Here is a 27,357-nt window from a genome sequence, read left to right as displayed (position 1 = left end):
GATTTGGGCCTAACTTTGTCTGTACATGTCGTATAAATGTATCAATCTATGGTAGTGCTTTATGGTCGGAGAGGCGACGGGAAGAGGCCACGACGACTCGCAGTGGATGTTCAACCTTTTTTGCCTTGACCCAGCTCTTGGTTTTGCTCGACAAGCTGGGATCGTATTGATTTTTGAGTACTGCTTCGTATCATCGACCTTGCTCGCTTCAATCAAAGTGCTCCGAGATGACCATTGACCTTTTTGCTTCGCTAAAATCCAATGCTCCTCGCAGCCGAGTTTCGCCTTCCACTTTGTTCTTCCAATGTACACAGTACTCCAAACTCGGAAGCTCGCCCCCCCCCCCCTCATACATGCATCGAATTGATCCGCTTGATGATCTCGTTCAGTTCAGGATCATCCTCATTCATCGTCTCAGTCTTTCACACTCAATTCCTTGCACACATCATGTTCGCCACTTCGACTCGCGCCTTCTCCTCGTCCAAGGCTGCATCGGCCGCCGCCAAGGCCGTCGCCATGACCTCGCCTTACCCCGGCGTCGCTGCCACCGGCGTCGCTGCCGCCAAGATTGGTGCCCCTGAGGTACAGCAGCAAAAAAACGAGAAAAGGGAGCAAGTTGGAGAGGGGGTGTGTGTTTTTGTTGGGTGGAGCAGTTAGCCGAGCCTATCGATTCGAAGCCTTTAACGCAAACAAAACCAATACCGAAAGTTCAATCCGCCTTTCTTTTTTTTTTGCTTTTTTTTCCTTTCGTTCTTTCTGCCCCTCCATGATGCTCCCGCGCCACGATGCATGGATTATCAAATGGTCTTTTTTATCGATAAGGGGATATGTGTGTTCCACTCCAAGCACTTGGGGGGGGGGGCAAGCATCAACCGTGGGATGTGGAAGGATGAATTGGACGAGATCTCGCTGTTCCTGTTTCCCCCCCTCTTTTCCTTGCTTGTCTTCGAATCAGAGTCATTCAGTGAGGAAACACAAAGTTCACTCTTCCAGTTTATTCTGTTGTTTGAATGAAGAAACGCCAAACAAAAAAAAACCAACGAAACGCAAAAGCAAAGAACGAAGAAAGAAGAAGAAGAAGAAGGGAAAAAAAAAAAAAAAAAAAAAAAAAAAAAAAAAAGAGCGCATGGAAAAATAGGGAAAAAAAAAAAAAAAAAAAAAAAAGGAGCGATCGCTGGATTTTGCATTGAAAGCAGCAGCATTGAAAGCAGCATTGAAGAGATCAAACATCATCAACCATCGTCAAACATCGTCACTCTCAAACATCAATGAGACTGTCTTTTTTTTTGTCACTTTGCACACCGTTTGCAGGACAGCTCTCGTTCTGATCCTTCCATCATCATCCTGTCGTCTCACTTCGCTCTTCCCATCCCTGCGTTGCTTCAAACAGGTCACCAAGCTCGCTAACGGCGTCACCGTCGTCTCGGTCGAGACCTCGGGCCCTGGCCTGACGGTCGCCGCGTACACTGGCGCAGGCTCGCGCTTTGAGGACGCGCACACTGCGGGCGCGTCGCACTTTTTGCGCCGCCTCGCTTGGAACAGTGGCACAACGGGCGCATCGGGCTTCCGCCTGACCCGCACGTCCGAGCTTGACGGTGCCCAGATCCACGCATCGTCGTCCCGCGAGCACTTTGCCGTCACGGTCGACACACACACGGAGGGTCTCGGCAAGGCTCTGGCCGCCGTTGCCAACGTTGTTGCCGGCCCCGCCTTCCAGCCGTGGGAGGTCAACGACGCCGCCCCTTTCGTCGAGCTCGATCTGCTCGAGGCCCAGGCAGACCCCACCAACCTGGTCGTCGAGCAAGCGCACCGCCTCGCCTACCGTACCGGCCTCGGTCAGCCCGTCCTCGCCACCGAGAACCAAATCCACCACCTTAACCAGTCCACCATCCGCAGCTTTGTTGAGCGACATGCAACCCCGTCCCGCACCACCATTGTCGCCGTCGGTGCCAAGCACGCCGACGTTGTTGCCCTCGCCCAGACCACCCTTGGCTCGTGGAGCGCTGTCGCTGGCTCGGCCGCCGCCGTCCAGTCGTCGCCCTCCGTCTACCGTGGCAACGCTGAGCACCGCGCCGAAGTCACTGGCGCCTCGCTCACCTACGCTGCCCTTGTCCACCAAGGCGCCTCGGCCACCAACGCCGGTGAGTTTTACGCCCAGGCCGTCGCTCGCCAAATTCTTGGCACTGGCCCCAACGTCAAGTACGGCGGCTCTGCCGGCCGCCTGCACCAGGCCATCAGCAAGGCTGGCCTCAAGTCGCCCGCCGCCGCCTCCGCCATTAGCGCCTCGTACTCTGACGCCGGTTTGTTTGGCGTCTATGTTGTTTCCGCGCCTGGCGCCGCTTTCGGTGCCATTTCTGCCGCCGCTCGCGAGTTGAAGCGATTGAGCTCAGAGCCCGTCTCGGCCGCCGAGCTGACCCGTGCCAAGGCCCTCGCCAAGGCCGCGTTCGCCGATGCCGTCGAGTCCCGACATGGTCTTGTTGAGGACCTCGGTCGCCAGAGCTTGGCTTTCGGCGGCAAGGTTGTTCCTCTTTCCCAAGTTTTGGCTGGTGTCGATGCTGTTGATGCCGAGTCTGCTAGCAAGGTGAGCGAGAAAGTGCTGTGCTGGTTTCGTATGTGTTTTGGAGAACAACTGCTCATTTTTTTTGTTGTTGTTGTTGTTGTTGTTGTTGCTGTTGTTTTTTTACTTCGCCTCTCAACAGTTCTTCAAGACTGCTCTCAAGACTGCTCCTGCTTACGCCGTCGCTGGTGACATCTCGACTGCCCCATGGCTCGACGAGCTGACCAAGGCATAGGAAGCGTAGTCCATTTGTTTATGCTTTTTTTTTTCCTTCTTTTTCTCCTTTTGCTCACTCTCTCGTCTCCTTCCCTCGTCCTTGTCATGGTCGGTGTCTATGTTTGTCCAAGTGTGAATCAACCATTTTTTATGTTTCCATTTCTATTCATCATCGGCTGGTTGTTGTATCTGGTTGAGACTCAAGATGAGAGAGATGGCCTGCGTCAGTTTGTATTGTTTGCAAACAATCACGAGGCAAAGAAGCGGAAAAGCATGCCACAACGACAACACAACTCAAATCAGGCACCGCCAGGACAAGGGAGAAAAAAAAACCAACGGGACGGGCTTTTAGTTCATCGTCAGGGACGCCTCGATTGCCTCAAGATCGCTGGCTTGGATTCGCTCGACCTTGGCCTTAACCATAAACTTTTCGATTTGATCCATGGCTTGGCGCGACCTTGCGTCGTGCACGAAATTGATGGCGACACCCTTGCGGCCGAAACGACCGGTGCGGCCGATACGGTGCATGTACGTCTCGCAGTCGGGCTCGTTGGCCTTGTCGCCAAAGTGCATTGGCAGCTCGTAGTTGATGACAACGTTGACTTGAAGAACGTCAATGCCACGGGCAAGCAGGTTGGTGGCAATCAAGACCTTGGTGGCGCCCTTGCGGAAGTCGTCAATAACCTTGTCACGGTCTGCCGACTCCATGCTTTGACCGTGGATGACAGAGACAGTGTGTCCAGCACTCGTCATTTGTTTGGCAAGGCTATCGACCTTTGCCACAGTCTGCGCGACGCGAGCGAAGACGGACGGGCGGGGGGGAAGGGAAGAGATGTAACAATTCGAGAGAACATTGGTGCAAGTGGTGAGTGGGTGTGTTGTTGTTCAATGGACACAGCATGTGTGTGTGCGTGTGACGACAAGCATGCAACAGACGAAACAGCAGACCCGCGTACCTGGCAGAAGATGATTGCTTGACCGACATTCACAAGGCCGTAAATGTCTGAAAGGGCCTCAAACTTTTTCGCCTCGCTGTCGCACATGATGCAGACGTGCTTGATGCGATCAAGGGCGAGCTCCTGGCGCTGGAGCTTGATTGTGTTGGCGGATCCACCTGCAACTCGCAACGCCATGTCGCGAATCTCGGGCTTGAAGGTCGCTGAGAAAAACAGGCATTGCGTCGTAGGCTTCAAGGTGCTGCAATATTGTGTGGTGGGGGGAGGACGAAGGGGACGAAGGGTCGATGAGTACAAGCTGGATACGCCACAATGGAAACGACTTGATGAAGAAAAGAAAAGAAAAGAAAAGGGAAAAAAAAAAAAAAAAAAAAAAAAAAAAAAAAACACGCACGCACCCTCTCACTCACCGATGCACACGGAAGGAAATGTCAACCATGCCCTGCTGGTCGAGCATTTGGTCTGCCTCGTCCAATACAAACACGACAACATGGCTGGGATCGAAGGCACGCTTGGAAATGAGGTCCTGCACAGTGCCGGGTGTGCCGACCACCAAATGATTGGTGATACGAGCGCCTTTGGCTGCAGGTACGAGCAATAATGCAAATGAAGAGCGACAAGATGAGAACAAGGTTGTTGGAGTGGCTGTTTTTGAAACCGCAATTGCAACAAATTCAGCGCAAACTTACGAACGCCGTCCTTGACTGCCAGAAGAGTGGTGATCTTTGTGAATTTGGCCATTGCTTGGATGACTTCTGCCGTCTGGCGTGTCAACTCACGTGTAGGTGACAAGCAGATTGCCTGAACAAGGAGGGCAAGTGTTGAGAGAGCGCGCGTTCGACGCAAAATCACGCTTCCAACAAAAAAAAAAAAAAATCAAACATCAACGCATTACCTGAGGGTATGGCTTGGTTTCGTCGATACGACTCAACATGCCGAGCACAAAGGCCGCAGTCTTGCCAGTACCGGCTTGCGATTGGGCAATAAGATTTTTGGGACTGCACAACGCAGGAACAGTTAGTCACGAGTCGTCAGAAAATTCCCTCCAGAATGCAAAAAATCAAGACATACGGGTTGGCAAGCATCATGGGGAGTGCAGTTTCCTGGATCTTTGATGGCTTGTTGAACTTCATGGCATAAACGCCTTGGAGAAGCTCGGGGCGACTGTCAGCGTTGTCAAAAGTAAGAAATTCCATGCCAACAGATCGAACAGACGCTCGAGCAAATCCAAAGGAATAGAAAGAAACAAAAAAAACTTACAGTTGCAACTCCTCGAACGACTTTGCCGAGTAGAGTGGCGAGTCCTTGTCGTTCTGCTGGACTTCGACTTCACCCGACCAATCGATCTGGGAGGGGCCGTCCTTGGCGGCAAAATTGTAACCCGACGAGGTTGACGCGCCTGGTGTTTTTGTTTTTTTGTTTTTTTTCCCCCAACCAATTCAACAATTGCGACACCAAGTCAATGATTCACCGTCGTCCTATGCGTATGAGTGTGCACAGTGCGCAAAGCGGTATTACCAGCAGCCTTGTTTGGAGTGATTGCAACACCTTCGAGCTGGAAAAAACCAAACGGACAAAGTCAAAACGTTGAAACCAACAATACAAACAATCAGTACATGAACACGAGAGTTGGCAACAGTGAAGGTGAAGTGGGACAGCATGCATGAAATGAGGCGAGAGGGGAAAGGCAGAGATCGCAAGCGGTTTTGGGCTGAATCATCGAAGAGTGGGACGGCCCATGAGCTTGACTCCCTGGTGTTGAACGTTGTGCCACACTCGCCCATCTCCAGACTGCCAACTAGGCTGAAGCGGCAAGAGCGAACACAGCGGCGGCAAGGCGGGAAAGAAACGGTGGAGCTGAGAAACGGTAAAAAAGCGAGCGCAGCTTTCACCTTCTCTGCAAGGCTGTCTGCAGCAGCAGTAGCAGCAGGAGTAGACGCAGGAGCAGGGGCAGCGGCAGCGGCGGCGGCGGCAGCGGCGGCGGCAGGGACTGGGTCGGGAGTCGGACCGTCCTCAGAGTCGTCAGCCCACTTTGCTGGAGGGAGGGTCGACGATGAAGCCATGGCTGTCAGGTTAGGTGATGGGAATGAGGATTGAGTGGGTGAAAAAGACTGGGCATTTATTAGTATGCATTTGGATTTTGAGATGAGGTCGAAATAAAAGTATTATTATGGGGAGAACAGTAACGTTGGAGAAACGTTTCACTGTGAGTTAAAGTTTGCCATTGCGTTGGATTTGGCTTGGTTGCGTTCGGATTAATTTACTGTGATATCAAAAGGTTGATGGGCGTTAGGTCGGTTGAAGGAGTCAACTTTGCAGAGATGGATGCCGTGAGATTGCTGGGCGAAAACAGCAACGACCGCAAGTCGTCAATAACAGCATGTAACATGCAAGGTCAAAGGGCTCGCCGAATACTACATTGGTGGATGCAATACAAAGTTCCACTGACAGTGTCCAAACAAAAAGCAAAACGACTCGCCGACACTGCGAACCAGTTGAAGCCCAAAAACTCACTCAAAACAAACCAGGGAAATACAACACAAACCAGGTCAAAAACGAAACTACTAGGAAGCGTGTTGGGCACGCAATTGCGCCAACCGGTGAGACAATTGGTCTTCTTCGGCTTGGGAGGCTGCTTGGGCTGCGGTCAAGCCGGACGCGCCGACCTTTGCCGAATCGAGCTGCTGCTGGATTTCGAGGCCGTGCTCGTCGGCCACCTTTTGAATGAGGGCATCGACCTGGTCCTCTGGTGTCTGTAGCGTCGTGGCTGCGGCCATCGAGTTCTCCATGACGCTCGAGCGCACGTCCAAATCGGCAAACTGCTCCTCAAACTTGTCCATCACCTTTGAGATTTTCTCGAGGTCCATTGAGGCCATGACCTTGTCCAAATTGCGCACCAGGCCGCCCATATCTTTTGTGACCTATGAGAGAGACCGGTGTGGTGAGCAGAAGACCGCAGACAGCAAGAAAGAAAGCAAACAAACAAAAGTCTCCCGTCAAACAACCAAAAAAAAAAAACCCCCCACCTGCTTCATTGTCAGAGCTGTCTGGATGCGTTGTGACACTGCGTCGAGACGCGCCGACATGCGCAGAAAGTTGTTTGCTTCGTTACGCTTGCGAATGGCGTTCTCTGCATAGATTCGGCCGCCTTCGTGGTTGCCCTTCTGAATGGCCTGCTTGACCTTGATCTTGTTTGCCTCCATTTCCTTCTCGCATTTCTTTGACAACTTGTCCATCTGCTTGCTTGAAAACTATCGCATTCAACAACAGATTTCAAGTGTGTGAACACTTTTGGGTGAGTACGACGTTGCGAGTTCTGTAGGTTTTTGCATTGAGCAATGCAGTGAATGACTCTGCGCCCCCCCCCCCGCCTCACTGGTCCATTCAAGCTGCCTGTTTCGCTTTGGTTTCCGCTTTTGAACTGTTCCATCGTGTACTTTCAAGTCGAGCATGAGCTTTCGCTTCAGTGCAACTCCATCGTGTCGGAGGCGTGTAAGCGACCACTGCGTCACCACTTCCTTCTTCAAGGCCCTGTCGCGCCCCTATCGTCCGTCAGTGCTTCTCAGCTCGGCTCGCTTATGAAGCACTTGGTTCCAGGTCCAATGGCTCAGAGTCGAAGGCTGGTCGCAGCGGTGCGCATGAAAAGGTCTTCCATCGTTTACCTTCAAGTTGAACAGCGACTCTGAACAGCAAAGTCAAGGTCAACAGTCAAAAGTCAGAACAGTCGTCAATGCATGCATGTTTCGCAAGTTTTCTTAATGGACAGGGAGAAGAACGCACTTTGAAGCTCTGCAGTCGGATCGCTAAACAGCCACGACATTATGATTGGGAATGCTGAATAATCGGATGTGAACGAAATAAGAGACTGAGAGAAAAACCGAAATGAGGTTTTGAAAAGGGTGATTCATGGTTACAATGGTGTGTAAGAAGAGTGGAAGTTGGGATAGTGAGCAGAAGCCATGAGAGGCTGCGCAGAAGCAAAGAGAGGCTGAGCAGAAGCCATGAGAGGCAACGAGAGGCTGAGCAATCGTAACCCAGCCTACAGAGCACCCAGCACCCCCAAAAATGTTCAGACAAACTTCTTAGTGCTTGCAAGTTTTGACAGTCATGCTGAGCGTGATTTTGGTCGTTTTCAGAGCCGCTCTCTTGGTTGCTGGAAACGAGAACAAAGGAGAAAGAAGAGCGAACACATCCAATGAATCCAGAGATCTACTGTACGGTAAATCAACCACTCTATATTGAATATATCCTCTTCTCAATAAAATAATAGGAGGTCTCCGTCCAGTCGTCGTAGTCGCTCAGCGAGAGATTGAACCGACAAAGACAATGCCGGGTGAGCACCCCCAAGCCGGCCTGATCAGTCCGAGCCCAGCCTCGACGCCATCGTCCTCGTCCTCGTCCTCGTCTTCATCATCATTGCTGGACGCGTCTGGCAGCAAACGCCGCGTCGCGCTGTGCGTCAAGACGTTCGTGGCAGCGACGCACCCGACCGATCAGTGCGGCAGCAATGGCCTGCCACTCACTCCCAACTCAATCCGCATCGTCGGGCGATTCCATCACAAGCTCAAGTCCATTGCAGCGAGTGTGTCGTCGTCTGCTGGAAGTGCTGGCGGTGCCGGCGGTGCAAGTGCTAGTCGCGCACCAGTCGGCCTTTGCCAGTATATTGACATTGTCAAGGGCAGACATGGTAACAACACTGTGCACTATACATGCACACAAAGACGCCCATTTTTGAGTGGTGCTTTTTTTTTGTTTGCTGTGAGTTTTGGTGACCTGGCTCAACTTGGACGAATTTGTGAATTATTGCAGAACGATTGTTTGTCATTTCGGAGCACCATGGACGATCGCTGGATTCGCTCATACGTGCATCGGCTACGTCAACAAGAGCAGCTTCTCAGAACGCTCAGGCGCAATTTAGGTATGATGAGAAGGCGTGCTGTTGACGTGGGGGATTTGTCTGTTTGCTTCATTGCGAACTTTTATCCACTCCCACCTTCTACAGCAGCCGCAATGTCGAGCTCCTGAGGCGCATCGCATTCCAAATCGTCGATGCGTTGGTGGTCCTCAATGCCAACAAAATCACCCACCGATGCTTGTGCCTCAACAACATTCTGTTGGATAGCACGGTAAGAGTTCCCACACATTATTGGCACTGCCTGGCTCCTCTATTCCTCACAACTCTCAACCCCTCGTCATCAAAAAACACTCCTTGCAGGGCAATGTCAAGCTGTCCGACTACGGTCTCTTTTACATGACAGAGAATGGCGCCGACGTCTCATTCCCAATCAGCCACCCAACGTACACGGCACCGGAAGTCATCGCTTCGGCGATCACATTTCCCTCACCGCCCGCTCGTCAGTACGATGCTTTGCGCAATGCCGCCTCTCCCAAGGTATGTGTTTGTGGCAGGTTCGAAAAATCGGGCGGCGGCGCCGCCATCAGACATTTATTGACCACTCGCCTGATTTCAACAACAGACCGACGTCTGGTCGCTCGGCATCATCCTCATTGAACTGTGGCTAGGATACTACCTGTTCCAGTTTTACCGCAAGGACGTCGACTCGCTGCTCGAGCACATTTTGTCCTTTGCAGAACACGTTGACAATCCTGCACAGCCGTCCGCCGCCGAGGCCGTTCTGCGCGACCACCAGCCGGAAGCCTGGCAGGCACAAGTGGCGGCGATGGGGGACGACATGTTCCAGTTTATTTCGAGCTGCCTGATCGTGTCACCCCAAAAGCGACCAACGCCCCTGGAACTGTTGCGGCATCCCTTTCTCGCACCGCTGTATGACGCCAGCGACAATGACTGGCTGATTGTCACGGATGACGCGTCTGTTGCGCCAAGTGACATTCAACTTGCCGATCCCGTGCTGCAATTTACAAATTCTGCAGTTCAGACCGTGGTCGCGGCAAAAGCACTCGAGCCGTCGGATTTGCCAGTCCACGAGTATGCCCTGCATAGTGCGTCGCTCGCCATCCCGATCGCCAGTAAGTTTACCGCGCTCGTTCGTCTCGAGGACAGCAACGTCGGCGCAACCAGTGCGCCCAGCGGCACCCACGTTGCCTACACCCAAGCGCGGCAAGGCAAGCGCAGGTCGTCTCTCCGCGCAAAACCCACCTCGCCCGTCACGTTTTCGCCAGTCTCGTCGTTGCATCAGGGCGCGCTGCAACAGCAAAAGGCGGTTGCCGAGATTCGACGCCAATTTGTGCTGCAGGGCCAAATGCTGGCGAACGCAGTGCACATCCCTTCGACCGTCGCCGAGGCGGACACGTATGTCATTGAGGGTGGAATGCCACTGGGCTTTTCGTCCGCGGATCCACTCGAATCCATGCCCCTTGCGACGGCCTATCACTTTTGGACGCTTGCTGGTGGCGATGTTCAGATGGAGCTCTCCCGCCGTGGGCTGCTCCACACTCGCCCGTCAATTTCTTGCCTGGCTCGTGCTGTGTTTGCAAGCTCGGGCAGTACCGTCCTTGGTCACGAGCGCGATCGGACGACGCGGTACGACCCCAGTCCGTTCGTGCTGCCGTTGAAAAACCTGCGTGAGCGACTGATTGCACTGAATCAAGTCGTCGAAGTCAACCCCAGCATTTTGGAACTCGGACTGAATGACACGGTAGGATCAGTCGTGGTCGCTGAACCCACCGCTGCCCCTGTCTTTACGGTTGGCAGTAGCACACCATCAGACGTGGATTATTCCGAAAAACGACTACTGCCACTCGATGCGTTCGATCCCGCTCCAGCATCCTCCAGCAAGGCAACGCCAACAACCCTTCGCATGTCCGTCTCAAGCATCGCACGTTCACCCTCCCCCACCCACCACGTGCAGGACAGTTCTCAGCTTTCGCTGCACATTCGCGAGGCGGACATCGAGCACCAGTACCGCCGCATTGCCATCTTTCAGCCATTGTTGGACGCCTATCCGCTGAGCCGGCCCCGTCTTCTCGCGGAGGCGGCGAATGACATTCCGCCAATGCTGCGAGGCCCCATTTGGGCGTGCATCTTGGGAGTGACTGGCAACTGTGCTGCGGCTTACGATGCGATCGACAAGCAGTCTGAAACGAGCACCGACCACCAGATTGAGGTGGACATTCCACGTTGCCACCAATACCTGCCCCTTCTCGCTTCCCCAGACGGACATCGCACTTTCAAGCGGCTCCTGAAAGCTTGGATCGTTTCCAATCCGAGCTTGGTGTATTGGCAAGGTGAGGGAGCGAGGGGTGGTTTTTTGCGCTCAGGTGTTGCTGGTTCTCTTCAATTGCCCAACTCGTTTACTGACTTTTGTTTGTTGTTCATAGGGCTGGACTCTATCTGCGCGGCATTCCTCACGCTGAACTTTAACCAAGAGGGCGTGGCACTCGCGTGCATCAACAAGTTTGTGTCCAAGTACGCGGCCAACTTTTTCACCAACGACAATTCGAATGCCATTCAGGAGTACTTGGCCGTATTCCGGCACTTGATTTGCTACCACGATCCCATCCTGGCCAACCATTTGGATGACATTGGCTTCCCTCCGGATCTCTACGCCATTCCGTGGTTTTTGACCGTGTTTACTCGTACGTGGTTTTTTTTTTTCGTTGCGTTTGCTTTTCACACTTGTCCTACTCCTCGACTGGCCGACTTCTAACTATCTTGTGCGTTTGTCGTCGCTTGCTTTGCCGCAGACGTCTTCCCATTGCAACAAATCTTTCACATGTGGGACACCATGCTCCTTGGGCCGGCTTCGTTGCCGCTGTTCTATGGCCTGGCCATCGTCAAGCAATTCCGCGAGCAGCTGCTTTCCTTTGCCTTTAACGAATGCATTTTGCTCTTCTCGGACATGCCCGAAGTGGATATCGAGCGATGCATCCTCGACGGCGTCGCCCTGTGCTCGGCGACTCCAAGCAGCGTCGCCTTCCGACGATTCGAAATTGCCGCTGCAGAGGCTGCAGAGGCGGCAGATGCGACTGCAAGTGACCCGGCCAGTCCAGGAGCGCGCGCGGATGATGTAAGCGTTTTGTCGGTGCACAGCAGCAGTTGGCGTTGCGCTGTCGAGCCAAAATTGAATCTGACTGAGAGATTGACCGTGCTTTGAACTTTCAGCTCGAGCTATTACCTGGCCTCTCCTCACCGCTCCAAGCGAGCTCGACGCCATTCTCAGAAGACATTCCGTTGGATCAACTTCGAACAGAGTGCTTCCCGCGGCTGTCCTTGTCGGACTATCTTGCTGCTCGTCTGCGAACCATCACTATCGACACTCGAGCTGAGCAAGAGTGAGTTGAACAGCGTTTTCGTTTGGTGAGACTGTTGTTGGCGATTCCTCATCTTGCGTTTTTGATTTGCGGCACTAGTTTTGCACGAGCACATCTGAAGGGCTCCATCAATGTGTCGCAAGTTACCGCGGCCGCCACGAAGGATCTCGAGCGATACAAGGGCAGGCCTATTGTAGTGGTGGCTGGCGCCAAAGCAACCACTGGCGCACAGGTAAGAAAATTGCCTTTGGTCACACAATAGCACCTCCAATGTTGTCCCTAAATTATTTGTGCTTCTTTCTCACTGCTCTTCACATCACAGCTTGCAGAGTTGCTGGTACGGTCCGAGTTCCCGAAAGTCGCGCTCTTGCGAGGCGGCATGGAAGGCATTTGGGCGTCCATTCGCAAAGTGGGTCCACTTTGTGCATGCGGAGGCATTGTGCCAGACTTGGCCGTTCCACTTCGAACACGGCTAGTGCTTTGCCATCATCACATGTTCGAGGGATGATACTTTTTTCCTCATCGAGATTGATTGAAATTATACAGTTTTTCAAAAAAAAAATGTTCTGAAAAAGCAATCAGTTTAACGAAAAAAGCGTCGCACAACTTGGATAATGGTTTACACAAGCACACAGAAAGTGTCATCACTAAATGGTTTGCCGGCAGCACATTTGCCTTGATGCTAATCCTGCGCAGTGACAACCTTTTGGGGCTGGAGCTCCTTCTGGATGGCCAAAAAGTCGGCATCTGTCTTGAGCGACTCGGCGCCCATCAGCACCGAGAAGAACTCTTCCATAAAGGCAAGGATGAGGGGCGAGGACAGCGTCTTGCGGGTCAAAGCGCCAGCAGCAGTGGCAGCAGCAGCCGAAGCAGTGGCGGCAGGAAGCTCAGCGACAGGCGTGTCGCCCAGGAACGAGTTGTGCACGGCGAGCAACAGATCGGTGCACTTTTCCTGCTCGGCAGACAGGGCGGGCTGGACGTAGGTGCAGTCCAGAATCCGAAAGCCAAGGCGGTGCAGCACCTTCCTGCGCTCGGCAGGCACCATGACGTCCTTCTCGGCGTCGACGGCGTCCGAGTTGGTTTCGAGGAAGACGGCAGCGCAGCCAGCCTTACCAGCTGGCAGTTAGTAGTTGGAGAGTTTCAGAGGTCAAATTAGTTTTGATCAGAAGCATGTTCAGCGAGAAAGTTCTTTCTTTTGCAACTTTGATTTTTGACTCTCGTTTTTGTGTTTGGAAGACATGTCAAAAAACAAAATTTCCGAGTTGTTCAAAAACGAAACAAAAAATCCTCCCCTTTTTTGTTTTTGTTTTTGTTTTGGTTTTTTGTTTGCGGATTTTCGGTGGGGTTTCGTTTTTCAATCGCCTCATCGCCGGCGATCCGACCGCGCCGCGGGGGTGTCATGTCCGAACACCAAACCCTCGAACAGACACCAAGACGCAGGCTCGGCGCGGTTTGGTGCAAACGGGAAAAAAAAAAAAAGCAAACGACACGAGCGAACCCAACATTTTGAAAAAAAAAAAAAAAAAAAGCTCCGCATTGATCCAACTCTTCACCCCCCCCCCTGCTCCCACTCCCTCCGACCTTGCACTCGATGATTGCGAGTCTCGCAATGGTTACCTGCTTGGGCAGACTGGTGGAGCGCGGCAAGCGTCTCGGAGACGAGGACACGGCCAAGACCGTGCTTGCGCATCGAGTCGGCAACGGCAATGTAAGTCATCAGGCCGCAGTTGGACTTTGGGTAGTACTCGCACATGACGGCGGCGGCAATGCGCTCGACGGCGGGCTTGGATGCGACCTCGGGCGAGTCGTCGAGCAGGCAGACGGCGTGGAGATCGTACTCGTCTCGGACGCTGTCGCGGGTGGCCGGGTTGAGCAGCTCCTCCCAGGTCTCGCACGCCTCGAGCTCGGACTCGAACATGCCAAACGACGGCACCATCAGCTGGTCGTACAGACCCTTGAGCAGAGCCACGTCGTATGCATCGCGCAGCCGCACCACGTCCAGCGGCAATCCAGAGCTTGTTGTTGCCTTCGAGTGGCCCTTTGCGCTCATTTTTCTGGTTGATCTTTTGGTTTTTTGAAATTTGCGAATGAGCTTGAAAGATTGATGAGGGTTTTGCTCGAGTTGCTCGGAAAAATCGAAATTTGGTTGAAGCAAGTTTCGATAAAGTGGAATGGATCGTGTCATGAGCTCATCGGGGATGCTGAAGATTGCGAAATCTGCGGCAAAAGCGAGAGAATGGAGGTGTTTTTGAGAATTTCGGCTCAGTTTCAAGTTGTTTGCATTGCGTTTTTGCTTTTAAGAGCTGAGTACATGTTAATGTAATTGTCGGGAACTAGTTTTATGGTGTGTACGGTCGAGAAAGGACGATTTCTCAAAATTTCGCATTTTTTTAAACATTCCTCAATGTAGCGACACTTGCCTGGCAGAGCGTCTTTTGGCTCAATTTGTGCAAACCACGAGCTATATTATTCTCGTTTATAGAGTTAATATTACCTCATGCGATGAGTTTTTGGGAGCAAATTCAGCCCCAAAAGTCACCAACAAGCACTGCTTCTCAAGCCCAAAATTGCAAGCGAATCAAGTCAGCCCTCCACGCCTGCCCCCCAAGCATTCTACCCTGCTCTCACCACCCGCATTCTATTGCAAATGATATTTTCAATCAACTTGACCTGTTTCCGCCGCTTTCCAACATTGCAGCACGTCCATTCTCAGTCTCCAAAGTCGCCTCATTCAAAGGCCCAGTCTTTTTTTGTTTCAGTTTTCACCCAAAAATCCACCATGGCCTATCGCCCGCATCAGCACGCGCCGGACGATCTTGTCCTGCTGTCCGACATCACCGAAGTCGCCTCATTCAAAGGCCCAGTCTTTGTTTGTTTCAGTTTTCACCCAAAAATCCACCATGGCCTATCGCCCGCATCAGCACGCGCCGGACGATCTTGTCCTGCTGTCCGACATCACCGAAGATGCCGTCATGTCTGCCCTCAAAGCGCACTACGACCACGACGAGATCTACACTTACATTGGCGAAGTGCTCATTTCAGGTTTGGACTACTAAAATGTGATGTCGTTCAGTGATCAAGCCGTATCGAACGCGATTTGAATTCGGTTTCATGCTATGAGAAACGCGATTCCAATTTTTTCGCCTATGAAGGCAACTTTTTATTATTTTTATTTTTTATTTTATTATCGGCTCAATTCAATTGTCGTTTCTGACCGTTTCTCGGCTCGTTCTTCCCCTTCGTCGTTCACAGTGAACCCATTCAAGCAGATCAAGCCATTGTACCTGCCGACGACGCTGCAGCGCTACCGCGGCCGGCTGCTCTACGAGAACGCGCCGCATGTCTATGCGGTTAGTGTGGTTTTTGAATAGCCATCACAATCACCCGATCAACCGTCATCCGCTGTGGTTGGTACACAGTTCGGGGGTTGGCTGCACTGAGATGTCCTTCAGCCATTCCGCGCTCCGACTTGCGCTGATACGGAAGGGGAGAAGCGGCGTCGAGAAGCACAGAGCTTGGCATTGGAGGCAGAAATTCCGACTGCCTTCTCAGTCCTCAACTCAACAACGGCAGTCACAGTTAGCAACACAACGTAACATCATTGGTCTCATGTTCGCGTGTCACTCATTTCCGTGTTACACTGTGTGCTGGAATGTGTGTTTTTGTGTGTGTGGTCCCAAAACAGCTCGCAGACATTTCCGTGCGCAACATGGTCGCCGACCGTGAGAATGTGAGTTATGAATCAGATTTGTTCAAGTTCAAGTCAATGCTCGATTGACCATTCGCTCACTCGGCTCTCTTTGCTGTCTCATTGGTCATCTTTGTAGCATTGCGTGATTATCAGGTTTGGAATGCTGCTTCTTCGCGATTCCCGTGTTTCTTGAATCGAATTATCGTGGTTGTTTGCGCTCACCATTCGCTTTGACAGTGGCGAGTCTGGCGCAGGCAAGACCGAGGCTTCCAAGAAGATCATGGAGTACATTGCTGCAGTCAGTTCCAAGGCAGCAGACGTCGAGAAGGTCAAGCAGCAGATTCTCGAGTCCAACCCGTTGCTCGAGGCCTTTGGCAACGCAAAGACCGTTCGCAACAACAACTCGAGTCGCTTTGTACGACATCTAGCGTTTGTGTGTTGTGCGCGCACATGCCCTGAGGTTGCTGACCGACTGACTTGTTGTCTGAAACAACAACTCAACCAACTGCAGGGCAAATATTTTGAGATCCAGTTCAGCTACGGTGGAGACCCCGTCGGTGGAAAGATCACGCAATGTCAGACCATGCCGCTGCTGTGTGTTTTGGGATGGCCTCCTGCCGTGGACTGTCTTCTAAACCTCCCTTTCCAACTTGCGACAGATTTGCTCGAAAAGTCCCGCATCGTGAGTCGCCAAGACACCGAGCGGTCCTTCCACATTTTCTACCAGCTGCTTGCCGGCTCGAGTGCACAAGAGCAAAGTGAGTGCAGTGTTTGGAGCATGGTCATGCGCTGAGAACTGGCGTTTCAACTCGACACCAATTTTTGTCGTCTTCGTGTGTAGAGGAACTCCAGCTGTATGGTCCCGAGCATTATGCGTACCTGAGCCAGAGCAACGTCTATCGCGCCGATGGAATTGATGACCGAGCGGATTTCGCTGAAACCAAGGTATGTGTGTGAGGCATCGTTGTTGCTTTCCGCCAATTGTTTTTCTCACATTGAATTCCTTCTTCTTCTTCACTCTGGAAACCTTGCGGCACACAGACTGCCATGACTGTCTGCGGCATTTCGTCGGCCGAGCAGAAGGACATTATGCATCTGCTTGCGGGCATTCTGCACCTGGGCAACATGAGCTTCGCATCCGAGGAGGCCAAGGGTCAGGACGACAAGGCGGTTGTTGACAGCAAGGAAATCCTTGCCATTGCCGCTCAAATGCTTGGCGTGACGGGCGACAAGCTCGCTCATGCGCTCACTCACCGCTCAATCAAGGGCGGCTCGACCGAGGTCATCAAATCCACGCTCGGCAAGGAGCAAGCGCTGTACTCGCGCGACTCGCTCGCCAAGGCTGTTTACTCGCGTCTCTTCCAGTGGATTGTCGAGCGCATCAACACGACCATGCACACCGAGAAGCCGGCGTTCGTCATTGGCGTTCTGGACATTTACGGCTTTGAGATCTTCCAAACCAACGGCTTTGAGCAGCTCTGCATCAACTTTGTCAACGAGAAGCTTCAGCAGATTTTCATCGAGCTGACCTTGAAGAAGGAGCAGGCAAGTTGTCGATGGTTGACGCCGAGTGGTGTGTTTTTCTGTTGCTGATTTCGTTCAACTTTGTTGTCTTACAGGAAGAGTACGTCAAGGAGGGCATTGCATGGACCCGTATTGACTACTACGACAATCGTCCATGCTGCGAACTCATCGAGCGCAACGGCGGCATTCTGTCCTTGTTGGATGAAGAGTGCTTGTTCCCGAAGGTAGGATTGCTGAGCTGTATCGTTACAACTTGTGACAGTGTCTTCATTTCAGCATCGCCTGTTTGTGCTGTGCTTAGGGTACGGACGAGTCCTTCCACACCAAGCTCTTCAAGCAAGTCACGGACACGACGCACCTCACCAAGGGCGCGGGCTCCATCTTTGTGATTAAGCATTTCGCGGGTGTGGTCGAGTACGACACCAAGGGCTTCTTGGACAAGAACAAGGACACCCTCTTCAGCGACCTCGTCGAGCTCATGATGGCCAGCTCGCTCAAGCTCGGCAAGGAGATTTTCGCTGCGGACGCGGAGCGCATGAAGGATTCCAAAAAGCGCCCCGTGACTGCTGGTACCCAGTTCAAGACGCAAGTTGCTGCGCTCATGGATGCCCTGCGTGCCTGTGTGCCGCACTACATTCGCTGCATCAAGCCCAACGAGCGCAAGGTCGGCGGTTACTTTGACGACGAGATGGTCCGCAACCAGGTTCGCTACCTCGGTCTTGTCGAGAACGTTCGTGTTCGTCGTGCTGGTTTTGCATTCCGCATGGTGTATGGCCACTTTTTGCACCGGTAAGGCATTGTTTTGTAGCTCGGGGAAATGTGGTTGATCTTTTTTGGCTTGTTGTTGTTGTTGTTGTTGTTGCTTTTATTTTTTTTTCCTTTGCTAACAATCACATCGCTCTTCCTGCCTCCAGCTACAAGATGCTGACGGAGGAAACATGGCCCAAGTGGTCGGGCGACGAAAAATCGGGCTGCGAAAAGATTCTGCAGCACCTCAAGATTGCCAAGGACGAGTACCAGTTCGGCAAGACCAAGATTTTCATCAAGTCTCCCCAAACCGTCTTCAAGCTGGAGGAAATGCGCGAGGCCAAGCTTGTGGCCATTGTCAGCAAAATCCAGCGCTTCTACCGCGCCTTTGTCGCGCGCAAGTGGTACCTGCTCATCCGCGCCAGCATGCAGGACATTTTCTCTGGGCAAAAGGAGCGTCGCAAGTTTTCCATCAACCGCAAGTACTACGGAGACTATGGCAACTTCAAGCACGCGCCTTTCGTTGTTGACACGATGCACAAGAACGACGACTCGAAGATTCTGTTTGCCGACAACTGCAACAAGATCAACAAGCGCTACAAGTCGCAGCGTCGCTCCATTGTTGTCACCGACAAGGCCATTTACAACCTGTCTCTCAAGACCCCGGCCAAGGGCAAGATTGCCCGTCGCATTCCGCATGAGATGGTGACTGGCGTCAGTCTCAGCGAGCTGAGTGGTGAGTGTGGCCATAGTTGAACTGGTTGGGATTGCTGTTGTGCAAGGGGGTCTCCTTGGAACTGACCGGGTTGTGGGTGAATTTTTTGTTTTGGCTGGTTGATTGTACGTTCAGATAACTTTATCATTATCCACGCAACCGATTACGACTACTTGCTTGAAAACAACCGCAAGAGCGAGCTCGTGGTGTGTTTGAAGGAGCACTACCGAAAGACCAACAAGGATTTGGCAGTGAAGTTCTCCAACAAGTATGATTCATTTGACTTGAGATAACGTGTTTATCTTTTTTGACTTGCGGGGAATTACTGTGAGCTGATTAGTATGCACACTCTTTCTGTACAGCATCACGTACAAGGCCAAAGAAAAGGACGTCCGCACCATCACGTTCACCAAGGTGGAAGGCACTCCTCGTGCTATTTTTGCTGGCAAGGGCAAGACTTCGACGGTGACTGTTGGCTCGGATCTTCCCAAGGATGCTCGTACGTTTTGTTTCGAGTTGGAGAGTTTTTTTGGAATTGAGAATCGCCCGTCCTGTGAAACTGACTTGTTGTCTCTTGTGCTCTTGTTTTTGTTTCTTTGCTCGAAACACCCACAGAACCCAAGAGCACTTACGTGCCCGTGGAGAAGCGCAGCGGATACCGTGGCCCGGCTGGCGGCGCTGCCAGCAGCTCATCGGGATATGGGCAGGCTGGCACTCCTTCTTGGGCCAAAAAATGAACGAACGATGAATCGTGTTTTTGATCGCTTTTTGTTTTGTCTTGCTTTGTTGGAACGTCTTTGTTTTGTTTGCGAATGTGGCACCGGTTGACGTTTTTTCGTGTTCTGCCCCAACAACGCGTTTTGTTTTTGTTTTGTATTGGGCTATAACAGAATATACAATCAGTTTTGATAGCTCGGGCAAACAAAAGAAGATTGTCTTTTAAACCCGTGGCGAGTTGACAATCATGGCAAACAAGAGTCCAGAGATCAAGGCTGCAATTGGCACCGTCACAATCCAACTCAGGAAGCACCATCCAAGCAAGCGCCAGTTGACCGTTTTGGCCGATCCGGACGAAGCAAGGCCAACAAATGCGCTCGAGCCAGTGATTGCATGGGTTGTACTGACCTGCAGCGTCAGAGCGAGAGGGCGAGAAAGTGAGCAACGTAAACGCCGGCAAAAAGTTGGCTTCTCTGGTATCATCAATCACACGTCCCCCTCCTCGGGCAGCACTTACTGGCAACCCCAACTTGGAAGCGGTAAGCACAGTCAGAATGGCGCCAATCTCGGTGCAAAAGCCTCGCGATGGCGACTGGTAGGTCAGCTTGTTGCCAAGCGTTTTCATGACTCGCCAGCCAAGCGTCAGGAGCCCCAGATTGATGCAAGCACCGCCGATGGCCAAGTGCCACACGGGCACGTCGGTTTTGGTGCCAGCGACGGCCGCATTCTGCCAAATGTACCAGACCGCAGAGATCGGGCCCACCGCGTTTCCCACATCGTTGGAGCCGTGCGCAAAACTCATCGACACGCACGAAAGGACTTGCAAGAAGCTGTACGTCTCCTCAGTGCGCGTCTCAAACTTGGTGGCCTGCGACATCATGTGGGCCTGTGCCTCGCTCTCTGCAGACACAATGTCCTTGTCCATGCCACTCGAGGCCGCGGCAAGCGCCTTCCCAAACCAGCTCTTTTGAGCTGCATCCACTTGAGGAGGCTTGGCCTCGTTGACGCCGCCAACCGATCCGTGTGCGAGCGGCTCGTCTGTTGTGGAGCCGTACGAGTTTGAGCGTGACACTTCCGGAATCAACGGCTGGGGTGCTTCGTCGTGGTGAGGCTCAGCATGCTCAGGTTCATTGCCACACAGAGGAAGGGCAGCATCATCGCCGACATACGCAGGCAGATGCGGCCGTCCAAAGTAAAAGTAAAGCAAGTCCTGGTACAGCGGGCGTTGCGGCCGGATTTCAACTCGCAAGCGAATGACTTGGACCAAGTAAAAGTACGCGAAAACTGCAGCCACAATGCCGACGCCAAACACGATGCCGACAATCATTCCTGCGCAAAAAAAAACAAAAACAAAACAAAAAACAAAAAAAAAATCAAATCAACAACATGGGGATGAGTTTTGCAGTCTCCGAGTTTCTGATACCCAAGTCCAAGGGAACAGCGGCGCCAAACACACTAATGCGCATGTCGCAAGCAACACGCGACAAAAATTACCGGGATTCTCATTCTTGAGGTTGAGATCGGGCGCGCCATCGTACAAGATGAAAAAAGTGACAATCAGGAATGTCAAAAAGAAAAAGACGGGAATGACCTTGAGAGCCCGTGCGTACGAGTTGGGTTTGACGAGGACAGTGTACTTGGAGATGAGGAAGATGGCGGCCGAAATGAAGCCCGAGAGGAAGGGCGAAATAAACCATGATGCAACAATCTTGCCGACACCGGTCCAGCCCCAGTCGACGGTATCCACACCAAAGGCAGCGATACCGGTGCCAATGATGGCGCCGATAATTGCATGGGTGGACGAAACGGGGAATCCTTTCAAAGTCGCAGCCAGCACCAGAAACGATGATCCGCACAAAGCGCACATCATTGCGAGCTGTGTTTCAAAGAGAGAGAGCACAACAAGAGAGCGTCGCCAATCAGACATCAAAATGAGACAGATGTGTAAGTGCAAAACTAAAGAGTTGCTCCAAAATTTCGTCGTGTTTTGCGGTTGTTTCCGTTTCCAAAGTCAGAATCAGCGAATCTTTTCAATGCTGTACGTTGATTCAGTGTCTCTCGCATGTTCTTTCGATCTTCAACCGTCACCTCCACTGTTCGTCCTTGGCGCTTACGATTCATTTTCTAACAGTAAACGAGTGAAACGTTTTGTGCGACAATCTGCGTCGTTTCGCCTCCTCCTCAACACACACACACACAAGCTCCAATCCATCGCAATTCCGCTTTATGACACCAGAATGTGCCCAAGCGATAAATCCGAGTGACAGAACTTGCCCCAGTGCATGACGGCAGCTGGTTGACATGAGTGCGACACGGCCCCGTGGAACCGTGGAACGCAACGTGACCCCGCTTCAATCTTTAACTGCGAGCCAGCCCAGCGCCCAGCCCAGCCGTTTGCCTGACTCACCATGAGCAGCGCAGGGTTGCTGGTGAACAGACTCGTGTCGATAATGTTGCCCTTGATTGTGTCAGCGACCGACGCGCCGAGCAGCACGCCGCCGCCAAACTCGGTGAACAGGGCAATCGCGCACGCTTGGCGGAGGGTCAGCGTCTTGGCGGCCACCGCCGTCGCAAACTAGCACCAGAGCCAATCAAAAACAGCACAAGTAGTACCCAGTGAGTGAGTGAGAGTGAGTGAGTGAGTGAGTGAGTGAGCACCAACCCCGTTGTTTCGATTTCCAATTGCGAACAAACCCCGACAGCGAGCATCAGAACGACACGACACGAGATCGCATTGCATGGGTGAGCCATTCGGGGCGGGGGGGAAGGGGGGTTCATAATAGCACTGACAGCATTGCCGACGTCGTTTGCGCCGAGAGCGTATGCGTTGAGACAGGAGAGGATGAACGAGACGGCGAGAATCCAGCTGTAGTCATGTGGATCCATGGCGATTGGCGATTGGAGATTGGATGGAAAGGAAGGAGAACAAGAAAACTGAGACAAGATCAAAATGAGACAGGAACAGATCTGAGAAATGATCAAATCAGAGACAAAATCAAGTCAGAGACAAACGCAATTCAAGAGATGAACTTGAGAGATCGTTTGGCTCCGTTAAACATTCTCAGCTCAGGTGACAAGCTAGATCTACGTGGACGCAAGTCTGTGTTTCAACTTTTTTTTTTTTGTTCAAATCGATGGAACGATAGACGCAAAGAAAATCGAGAGGAAAGGGATGGAGCAAGGTTCTCCTTGGAATGAATTGAATGAAAATCCAAAATTCCAGCTGATGATGGAAGGCGAGTGATGCGTCGACCAGAGAAGCAACATCGCTGGTTGGCGATGATAGGATGGCTTGGCATACAGGTAGGACGATGAAGATGAGCGTAGAATTGGCGAGCAGTTGAATCAAAAAGGTGTAATGTACAAGACAAAGCAATTTCACGGGCATCGGAAGGTGATATCTCTGCAATATCGTCATCGATGAGTGTCAGAGGCATTACTTGAGCTCTTTATCTGCAATTGGCTTTGTCGTTCGCGTTGATGCTTGGTAAAACACTCGCGAAACGCGGCAACAACGTCGGCGCACTTTCGCCAGTCCTTGAGCTGTTTAGGACATTTCAAAGTCGTAGTATCAGTGAGCCACACCGAGATAAATCCACATGAAACACCCTCAGTGGAAGCTTTCAATCTCAATCTCAAAGCTATCGAGAATAACGCCAAGATTGAAGCTGAAACGGCTGGGATGACTGCTTTTTGCCTCGAGTCGCTGCACTGTCGCTCGCTCTTTCACATGCAACTGACCTCGGCATGGCATAACAAGACCCGGTCGTTCAGATCCGCACATCCAGATCGCGCAACGGCTGTCGTGTACGCGTCAGGAACGCCATCGTCCTGGTTCACCTTACAGTTCACCATACAAAAAGGTCAGTATCCCGCATCCCGATCACCTCCCCGAACTCACCCGTCCGCCCAACCAACATGCTCGTTTTTTTTTACCTCAGCTCGAATTGCGTGAGACTTTGGCTGAGGCGGCGTTTCTGTCATTCTGAGAACACAAGCAAGAAAGAGACTGAGCCTGAATTTGTATGGAAATTCGCATTTTACAATCTCAGTTCTCAGTTCTCAGTTCTCAGTTCTCAGTTCTCAGTTGTACAGTTTCTCACCTTGCGTCTCAGTCTTACTATCTCGAAACCAAGAAGAGCTCGAAATGGGTCGAACTGGCATTGCAGAGGAAGCGGTTGAGACTGCGTTGGATCAACTCTACGCCGCAGCGCCGTGGCAGCTGGGTCTGCTGATCGGACAGGTTAAAGCGAAGGCACTGCCATAGGATTGAATGAAAGGTTCAATGCGGAACTGACTGCGACTGCGACTTTGACACTGAGCAGATGACTGCAGGACAACGCGACCACATTGTCGCCATCGTGCCGACGCCCAAGGACGAGACTGCCAGTGCAACGACTGCGACGACAACAGCCACCGAGCAAGGCGCAGGCGCAAGCAAGAAGGCGGCTGCAGGGAAGACTCCCGCCAGTAGCAACGCCACGTCAATGCAGGCTCAGATTGAAGGCATCGATCAAGAGTGGGTCGTCGCACATGCCAGGCAGGTCCGACAAGCACTGCCAGGCGGCATTGATGTCGTCGGAGTGTACATTTACGCTCCGTCGGATCTCTCGCTCAAGACGAGCTCAACGGCAGCAAAGTTGCGCCAACTGGTGACCGCCGTCGGAGCCAACTCGCTCAACGCTGGCGAACCACATGCAATCACCTCAGAGCGCTATCTCGTGCACGTCTGCTCTGCGACCAAGAAGCGGATTGTGCGGACGCTGGATGTTGCCGATCACCGGGTATGTTTGATGAGTTGTTGTTTCGTCTCAATTCGTCAATTCGTCGATTCATTGCAGTGTGCGACGGGATTTCATGCCACTCAACTTCTATGGTCTTGCACATGGCTTGATGCATCGTAGGCGTCCCTGGCCACTGCCGAGTGGAAGGCGCAAAACACGTTCGCCAAGTTTCGGACGATTTCGGCCACGTATCACTTGGACTCGCTTGTGCCGCTCGCAGGGGCTACTGGTGACACTGGAATGGTTGTATCTCAAGTGATCAAGGCTTTCAAGCCAGTACTGGCGCAGTTGGCATCCGCCGAGACCGTATTTGACTCGACGCTTGCCAGCACTGCCCTCGACACTCCATTGCCCGAGTCGGCCAAAGGGCAATCAAGCGTGACTGTTACTATTGTGACAGCCCTCCCATCTTTTGCTTCCTTCAACGACCTGAAGCTCACCTCAACGTCGATTGCCACGACAACCTCCGTCTCTGTGAGCGGCGACGTGTACGTCACTGCAGTTGTGCATCCGAAAGCGACAATGGCCGAGGCACAACAGGTGAGCATCCTGGTGGTTGTATGAGTGTGGACAGTGCTGGAGTCTTTGTGCCGAAAGTTAGTTCTCATTTCTCTCCTGGTTTTGGCTTTGCTTGTTGGCCTGCAGGCGCTTCTTTCAGACCTCGTTCGCACTACTAGCATTCGGTTGGCTTATCTTGCCGAGGACTTGGCCGACTCTCTCGCAGCGCAGGCAGACTCGAGTGCAATGTTGGTGCAGCCGTCGCCAGTCCGTTCGCTGTTCTCGCTGCCTCATTTGCCAAGTTTCCCACTCAGCGACTATGCATATGAAGATGATTCAGCCGAGGTAAAAATGATGATGCGAGGAGTGTCTGTGCCTCTGTTTGTGAGATTTTGCTTGAACTCACCGATGCCTTGATCTTCGAACTCAGATTCTCGAGCAACGCCTGTCCGATTTGTTTGGCTTGAAAGTGACCGCGTTGGCTGCTGCAAGTGCTGTCGAGAAAGCAGGAGGTATGCATTTTTCAAGAGACCTGATTGAAACCCGGATTTTGTCTTTGGAAACTTAGAAATTGAATTGTTTTCTTTCAGATTTGAGCGGCTTTTTGGCCTCGTGCTCAGCACCGGCTGCAGAGACCAAGGCCAAGAGCACTCTAACAACGACTGACTCTCAAGTTTCAACCATCACAGCAACGACGAAAGCCACCGCAACACCTGCGAAACAAGTCGCAAATGCCGGCACTCTTCCTCTCCCCGCGATAGTCGCGATTATCTTTTTGCTTGTTGCTGTAGCCATCGGCGCTGCTCTGCGATAATGTGGGCGTGTTTGTCATGCGAAACGCGATGGATTGTTCTCATAAACTTTTGGTTGACCATCCTCGCTTTGCTGGTTGTCTTTTGGCACATTGTGGTTCCCGCAAAGCCTGCTAATAGCTGCCCACCGTTGACAATCTCGAAAAGTCCAACATGATTGCTTGAGATCTGAGTTACTGAACTGGCAGACCTTTCTGGTTTCGTTTCTAAGATTTGCTTCGTTTTCTAGATCTATTTCACACACTCACTATCAGTCTTATTTTTTTCAGTTTTCTTTTCATTCTCCCATATCACAAGAATGTCTCTCAGTGGCGGCGCCGTCTTTGTTCTGATGTACGACCGTCCATTGAGAATTTGCTGGATCCATACATTTGACTGACTTTTTTTCCATTGTATGCGTTTCCATTGCGTTATTGCCTCTCAATCCCCTTCCACCCCCTTCCACCCCCCTCCACCTCGACCCAAACCGCCTCGACCCACCCAGAGTGCTCGGCAGCATTGCGCTGTACATCATCGGCGGCATGTCGTACCGGCGCTGCGTTGTTGGCGCGCGTGGCAAGGAAATGTTCCCCAATCTGCCCTTCTGGCGCAAAGTCGGCTCGTTCATCAAGGTTTGGCGCTCCGTCTCCTGCTACTTGTCTATGTTGACGTTTTGCAAAACAGGCAGATCTTGGTCGGTGGTGGTGGGCGCGGGTCCGGTAACCCCCTCCGTTTGCTGACGCTACGCTCGTCCTCATGACCCCCCTGCTCGTTCCCCCCCTTCCCCCTTCCCCTGAAGACCTCCCTCTCCGCGCAATTGGGAGGCAAACGGCCGTCCCGTTCCATCCATCCAACTTAAGATTTTGCTCGCTTTTGACGCTGGAACAAAACGACAGTCATTGTCTGTGGCTGAGTGTCACTTGATTTGGATTTGGGAAAACACAGTGCGTTGAGACCACGACCACGACCACGACCGCCACGGTCACACAGTGGCACAAAGGAGAAAAAAAACAACAAAGAAAAGGCTTGCTTGAATCAACAATTGTTCAAGGAGCTTGTTTCTTTGCTGGGGAACGCTGGAATCGAAGCAACTCTCTGACAAAAAGTCAAGTTGATCCGACAACGCGCTTGATCATCCCTCAGCACTCTGGGGGTCGCTGGAAGCACAGCCCATCTATGACCATGTCAAGTTTGCAGCGCCTTGAACATTTTCCCAGCTCAATCTCCAAAACCAACGCATGGTTGTAAAAAAACTCACCTACTGCTCCGCCCGTTGCTTGCGTTCGCTTTTCTCTTCTGAAACTCACAGGAAGGGTTTGAATATACACTGCTGTGTATCGCAAACCGCCACAAGGAAGCGGCGGTGCGCTATCACGGGCTGGACGACGAGGAAAACCACCTGCCTGGCCTTGACGACGAGAACGACTATGACGCCGACAATGCTGAAATCCGCGCTCGACCCATCCCCTCGAGCCTACCTGCACCTTCGCCAGCTGCGTCAGTCGGTGTGCGCCAACCCTCGCAAGCACCGAGCTTGCCCGTCCCCGCCGCCACCGCCGCCGCCGCCGCCGCCCCGTCTGTCCCACCAGCAACGAGCGCGGCGCTCAATTCGACTCGCGGATTTGATGTCGGCGACGATGACGACGACGAAAAGCTCGTCAGTTTCTAGATCTAACGTACTCGGTTGATCTGTATCAGCAATTGTGATTTTCTTTCTGCCTGTATTTTCCATTGTTTCTTTTATTTTTTTTCCTTTTCAGCTTGTGGGTGTCTGTGCTCTCTTCATGGCACGTTCTTCTTGTTGTATTGCTTGTGAACGCTTCAGTGGTGACCAACAAGGGTTGTTCGTTGATTGCAGATCGATAATCGATAAAGTACAGTAAATGTACATCTTCATGCAGATGATGGCATCATCAAAATGTGACATGA

At 52.2% G+C, this 27,357-nt stretch overlaps 9 protein-coding genes across 9 annotated transcripts; 5 read left to right on the top strand and 4 right to left on the bottom strand.

Moving 5' to 3' along the window:
• The first annotated feature begins 393 nt into the window (after nucleotides 1-393).
• Nucleotides 394-2,932, top strand: CAOG_07363 (hypothetical protein). Its single transcript, XM_004343172.2, has 3 exons — nucleotides 394-582; nucleotides 1,391-2,581; nucleotides 2,700-2,932. Exons 1-3 carry the CDS (start codon nucleotides 448-450, stop codon nucleotides 2,790-2,792), a joined length of 1,419 nt encoding a protein of 472 aa, XP_004343222.1. The 5' UTR covers nucleotides 394-447; the 3' UTR covers nucleotides 2,793-2,932.
• A 30-nt stretch (nucleotides 2,933-2,962) lies between these two features.
• On the bottom strand, nucleotides 2,963-5,831 carry CAOG_07362 (ATP-dependent RNA helicase DBP5). Its single transcript, XM_004343171.2, has 9 exons — nucleotides 5,622-5,831; nucleotides 5,248-5,284; nucleotides 4,990-5,128; nucleotides 4,801-4,893; nucleotides 4,625-4,727; nucleotides 4,419-4,530; nucleotides 4,140-4,311; nucleotides 3,730-3,970; nucleotides 2,963-3,559 (listed from the first exon to the last, which is right to left on the bottom strand). The coding sequence occupies exons 1-9, from the start codon at nucleotides 5,790-5,792 to the stop codon at nucleotides 3,122-3,124; spliced, it is 1,506 nt and encodes a 501-aa protein (XP_004343221.2). The 5' UTR covers nucleotides 5,793-5,831; the 3' UTR covers nucleotides 2,963-3,121.
• Nucleotides 5,832-6,130: 299 nt separating this feature from the next.
• Nucleotides 6,131-7,584, bottom strand: CAOG_07361 (chromatin modifying protein 1b). The gene is made up of 4 exons (XM_004343170.2): nucleotides 7,510-7,584; nucleotides 7,392-7,411; nucleotides 6,756-6,980; nucleotides 6,131-6,650 (listed from the first exon to the last, which is right to left on the bottom strand). Exons 1-4 carry the CDS (start codon nucleotides 7,547-7,549, stop codon nucleotides 6,294-6,296), a joined length of 642 nt encoding a protein of 213 aa, XP_004343220.1. The 5' UTR covers nucleotides 7,550-7,584; the 3' UTR covers nucleotides 6,131-6,293.
• A 437-nt stretch (nucleotides 7,585-8,021) lies between these two features.
• CAOG_07360 (hypothetical protein) lies at nucleotides 8,022-12,537 on the top strand. Its single transcript, XM_004343169.2, has 10 exons — nucleotides 8,022-8,416; nucleotides 8,539-8,647; nucleotides 8,732-8,855; nucleotides 8,945-9,121; nucleotides 9,207-10,935; nucleotides 11,029-11,286; nucleotides 11,395-11,717; nucleotides 11,813-11,982; nucleotides 12,061-12,193; nucleotides 12,284-12,537. Exons 1-10 carry the CDS (start codon nucleotides 8,056-8,058, stop codon nucleotides 12,467-12,469), a joined length of 3,570 nt encoding a protein of 1,189 aa, XP_004343219.1. The 5' UTR covers nucleotides 8,022-8,055; the 3' UTR covers nucleotides 12,470-12,537.
• CAOG_07359 (hypothetical protein) lies at nucleotides 12,478-14,053 on the bottom strand. Its single transcript, XM_004343168.2, has 2 exons — nucleotides 13,579-14,053; nucleotides 12,478-13,077 (listed from the first exon to the last, which is right to left on the bottom strand). Exons 1-2 carry the CDS (start codon nucleotides 14,009-14,011, stop codon nucleotides 12,644-12,646), a joined length of 867 nt encoding a protein of 288 aa, XP_004343218.1. The 5' UTR covers nucleotides 14,012-14,053; the 3' UTR covers nucleotides 12,478-12,643.
• Nucleotides 14,054-14,855: 802 nt separating this feature from the next.
• CAOG_07358 (myosin IE) lies at nucleotides 14,856-19,547 on the top strand. The gene is made up of 15 exons (XM_004343167.2): nucleotides 14,856-15,003; nucleotides 15,214-15,311; nucleotides 15,647-15,691; nucleotides 15,789-15,805; nucleotides 15,890-16,067; nucleotides 16,164-16,227; nucleotides 16,312-16,410; nucleotides 16,494-16,597; nucleotides 16,694-17,197; nucleotides 17,272-17,400; nucleotides 17,478-17,965; nucleotides 18,091-18,659; nucleotides 18,774-18,906; nucleotides 19,001-19,137; nucleotides 19,254-19,547. Exons 1-15 carry the CDS (start codon nucleotides 14,862-14,864, stop codon nucleotides 19,373-19,375), a joined length of 2,829 nt encoding a protein of 942 aa, XP_004343217.2. The 5' UTR covers nucleotides 14,856-14,861; the 3' UTR covers nucleotides 19,376-19,547.
• Nucleotides 19,494-22,299, bottom strand: CAOG_07357 (phosphate transporter). Its single transcript, XM_004343166.2, has 5 exons — nucleotides 22,146-22,299; nucleotides 21,763-21,930; nucleotides 20,850-21,231; nucleotides 19,873-20,684; nucleotides 19,494-19,763 (listed from the first exon to the last, which is right to left on the bottom strand). Exons 1-5 carry the CDS (start codon nucleotides 22,239-22,241, stop codon nucleotides 19,578-19,580), a joined length of 1,644 nt encoding a protein of 547 aa, XP_004343216.1. The 5' UTR covers nucleotides 22,242-22,299; the 3' UTR covers nucleotides 19,494-19,577.
• A 1,119-nt stretch (nucleotides 22,300-23,418) lies between these two features.
• On the top strand, nucleotides 23,419-25,515 carry CAOG_07356 (hypothetical protein). Its single transcript, XM_004343165.2, has 6 exons — nucleotides 23,419-23,598; nucleotides 23,681-24,139; nucleotides 24,260-24,679; nucleotides 24,785-24,982; nucleotides 25,068-25,149; nucleotides 25,228-25,515. Exons 1-6 carry the CDS (start codon nucleotides 23,503-23,505, stop codon nucleotides 25,449-25,451), a joined length of 1,479 nt encoding a protein of 492 aa, XP_004343215.1. The 5' UTR covers nucleotides 23,419-23,502; the 3' UTR covers nucleotides 25,452-25,515.
• A 194-nt stretch (nucleotides 25,516-25,709) lies between these two features.
• CAOG_07355 (hypothetical protein) lies at nucleotides 25,710-27,324 on the top strand. The gene is made up of 3 exons (XM_004343164.2): nucleotides 25,710-25,782; nucleotides 25,934-26,060; nucleotides 26,738-27,324. The coding sequence occupies exons 1-3, from the start codon at nucleotides 25,748-25,750 to the stop codon at nucleotides 27,095-27,097; spliced, it is 522 nt and encodes a 173-aa protein (XP_004343214.1). The 5' UTR covers nucleotides 25,710-25,747; the 3' UTR covers nucleotides 27,098-27,324.
• The last annotated feature ends 33 nt before the right edge of the window (nucleotides 27,325-27,357 follow it).

Source organism: Capsaspora owczarzaki (assembly GCF_000151315.2).
Source record: "Capsaspora owczarzaki ATCC 30864 unplaced genomic scaffold supercont2.15, whole genome shotgun sequence".
NCBI lineage: Eukaryota > Filasterea > Ministeriida > Capsasporidae > Capsaspora > Capsaspora owczarzaki.
Note: the sequence above shows the minus strand (reverse complement) of the source record. Positions and strands in the feature narration are given on the sequence as shown.

Bases quoted from the DNA above. Each gene is read 5' to 3' on its own strand.
- CAOG_07363 (XM_004343172.2), top strand. From the start codon at position 448: ATGTTCGCCACTTCGACTCGCGCCTTCTCCTCGTCCAAGGCTGCATCG. The intron at 583-1,390 runs GTACAGCAGCAA...TGCTTCAAACAG, and splicing joins CCAAGATTGGTGCCCCTGAG to GTCACCAAGCTCGCTAACGG. The intron at 2,582-2,699 runs GTGAGCGAGAAA...GCCTCTCAACAG, and splicing joins ATGCCGAGTCTGCTAGCAAG to TTCTTCAAGACTGCTCTCAA.
- CAOG_07362 (XM_004343171.2), bottom strand. From the start codon at position 5,792: ATGGCTTCATCGTCGACCCTCCCTCCAGCAAAGTGGGCTGACGACTCT. The intron at 5,285-5,621 runs GTGAAAGCTGCG...GGTTTTTTCCAG, and splicing joins CAGACAGCCTTGCAGAGAAG to CTCGAAGGTGTTGCAATCAC. The intron at 4,728-4,800 runs GTATGTCTTGAT...TGCGTTGTGCAG, and splicing joins CCCATGATGCTTGCCAACCC to TCCCAAAAATCTTATTGCCC.
- CAOG_07361 (XM_004343170.2), bottom strand. From the start codon at position 7,549: ATGTCGTGGCTGTTTAGCGATCCGACTGCAGAGCTTCAAA. The intron at 7,412-7,509 runs GTGCGTTCTTCT...TTTGCTGTTCAG, and splicing joins TCCGACTGCAGAGCTTCAAA to AGTCGCTGTTCAACTTGAAG. The intron at 6,981-7,391 runs GTAAACGATGGA...TGAATGCGATAG, and splicing joins AGTCGCTGTTCAACTTGAAG to TTTTCAAGCAAGCAGATGGA.
- CAOG_07360 (XM_004343169.2), top strand. From the start codon at position 8,056: ATGCCGGGTGAGCACCCCCAAGCCGGCCTGATCAGTCCGAGCCCAGCC. The intron at 10,936-11,028 runs GTGAGGGAGCGA...TGTTGTTCATAG, and splicing joins GAGCTTGGTGTATTGGCAAG to GGCTGGACTCTATCTGCGCG. The intron at 12,194-12,283 runs GTAAGAAAATTG...TTCACATCACAG, and splicing joins AAGCAACCACTGGCGCACAG to CTTGCAGAGTTGCTGGTACG.
- CAOG_07359 (XM_004343168.2), bottom strand. From the start codon at position 14,011: ATGAGCGCAAAGGGCCACTCGAAGGCAACAACAAGCTCTGGATTGCCG. The intron at 13,078-13,578 runs GTAACCATTGCG...ACTAACTGCCAG, and splicing joins CCACCAGTCTGCCCAAGCAG to CTGGTAAGGCTGGCTGCGCT.
- CAOG_07358 (XM_004343167.2), top strand. From the start codon at position 14,862: ATGGCCTATCGCCCGCATCAGCACGCGCCGGACGATCTTGTCCTGCTG. The intron at 17,198-17,271 runs GCAAGTTGTCGA...GTTGTCTTACAG, and splicing joins TGACCTTGAAGAAGGAGCAG to GAAGAGTACGTCAAGGAGGG. The intron at 18,660-18,773 runs GTGAGTGTGGCC...TTGTACGTTCAG, and splicing joins CAGTCTCAGCGAGCTGAGTG to ATAACTTTATCATTATCCAC.
- CAOG_07357 (XM_004343166.2), bottom strand. From the start codon at position 22,241: ATGGATCCACATGACTACAGCTGGATTCTCGCCGTCTCGTTCATCCTC. The intron at 21,232-21,762 runs GTGAGTCAGGCA...TTTGAAACACAG, and splicing joins GCAACCCTGCGCTGCTCATG to CTCGCAATGATGTGCGCTTT. The intron at 20,685-20,849 runs GTAATTTTTGTC...TTTTTTGCGCAG, and splicing joins CCTCAAGAATGAGAATCCCG to GAATGATTGTCGGCATCGTG.
- CAOG_07356 (XM_004343165.2), top strand. From the start codon at position 23,503: ATGGGTCGAACTGGCATTGCAGAGGAAGCGGTTGAGACTGCGTTGGAT. The intron at 24,140-24,259 runs GTATGTTTGATG...GATGCATCGTAG, and splicing joins TGGATGTTGCCGATCACCGG to GCGTCCCTGGCCACTGCCGA. The intron at 24,983-25,067 runs GTAAAAATGATG...CTTCGAACTCAG, and splicing joins ATGAAGATGATTCAGCCGAG to ATTCTCGAGCAACGCCTGTC.
- CAOG_07355 (XM_004343164.2), top strand. From the start codon at position 25,748: ATGTCTCTCAGTGGCGGCGCCGTCTTTGTTCTGAT. The intron at 25,783-25,933 runs GTACGACCGTCC...CGACCCACCCAG, and splicing joins GGCGCCGTCTTTGTTCTGAT to AGTGCTCGGCAGCATTGCGC. The intron at 26,061-26,737 runs GTTTGGCGCTCC...TGAAACTCACAG, and splicing joins AAGTCGGCTCGTTCATCAAG to GAAGGGTTTGAATATACACT.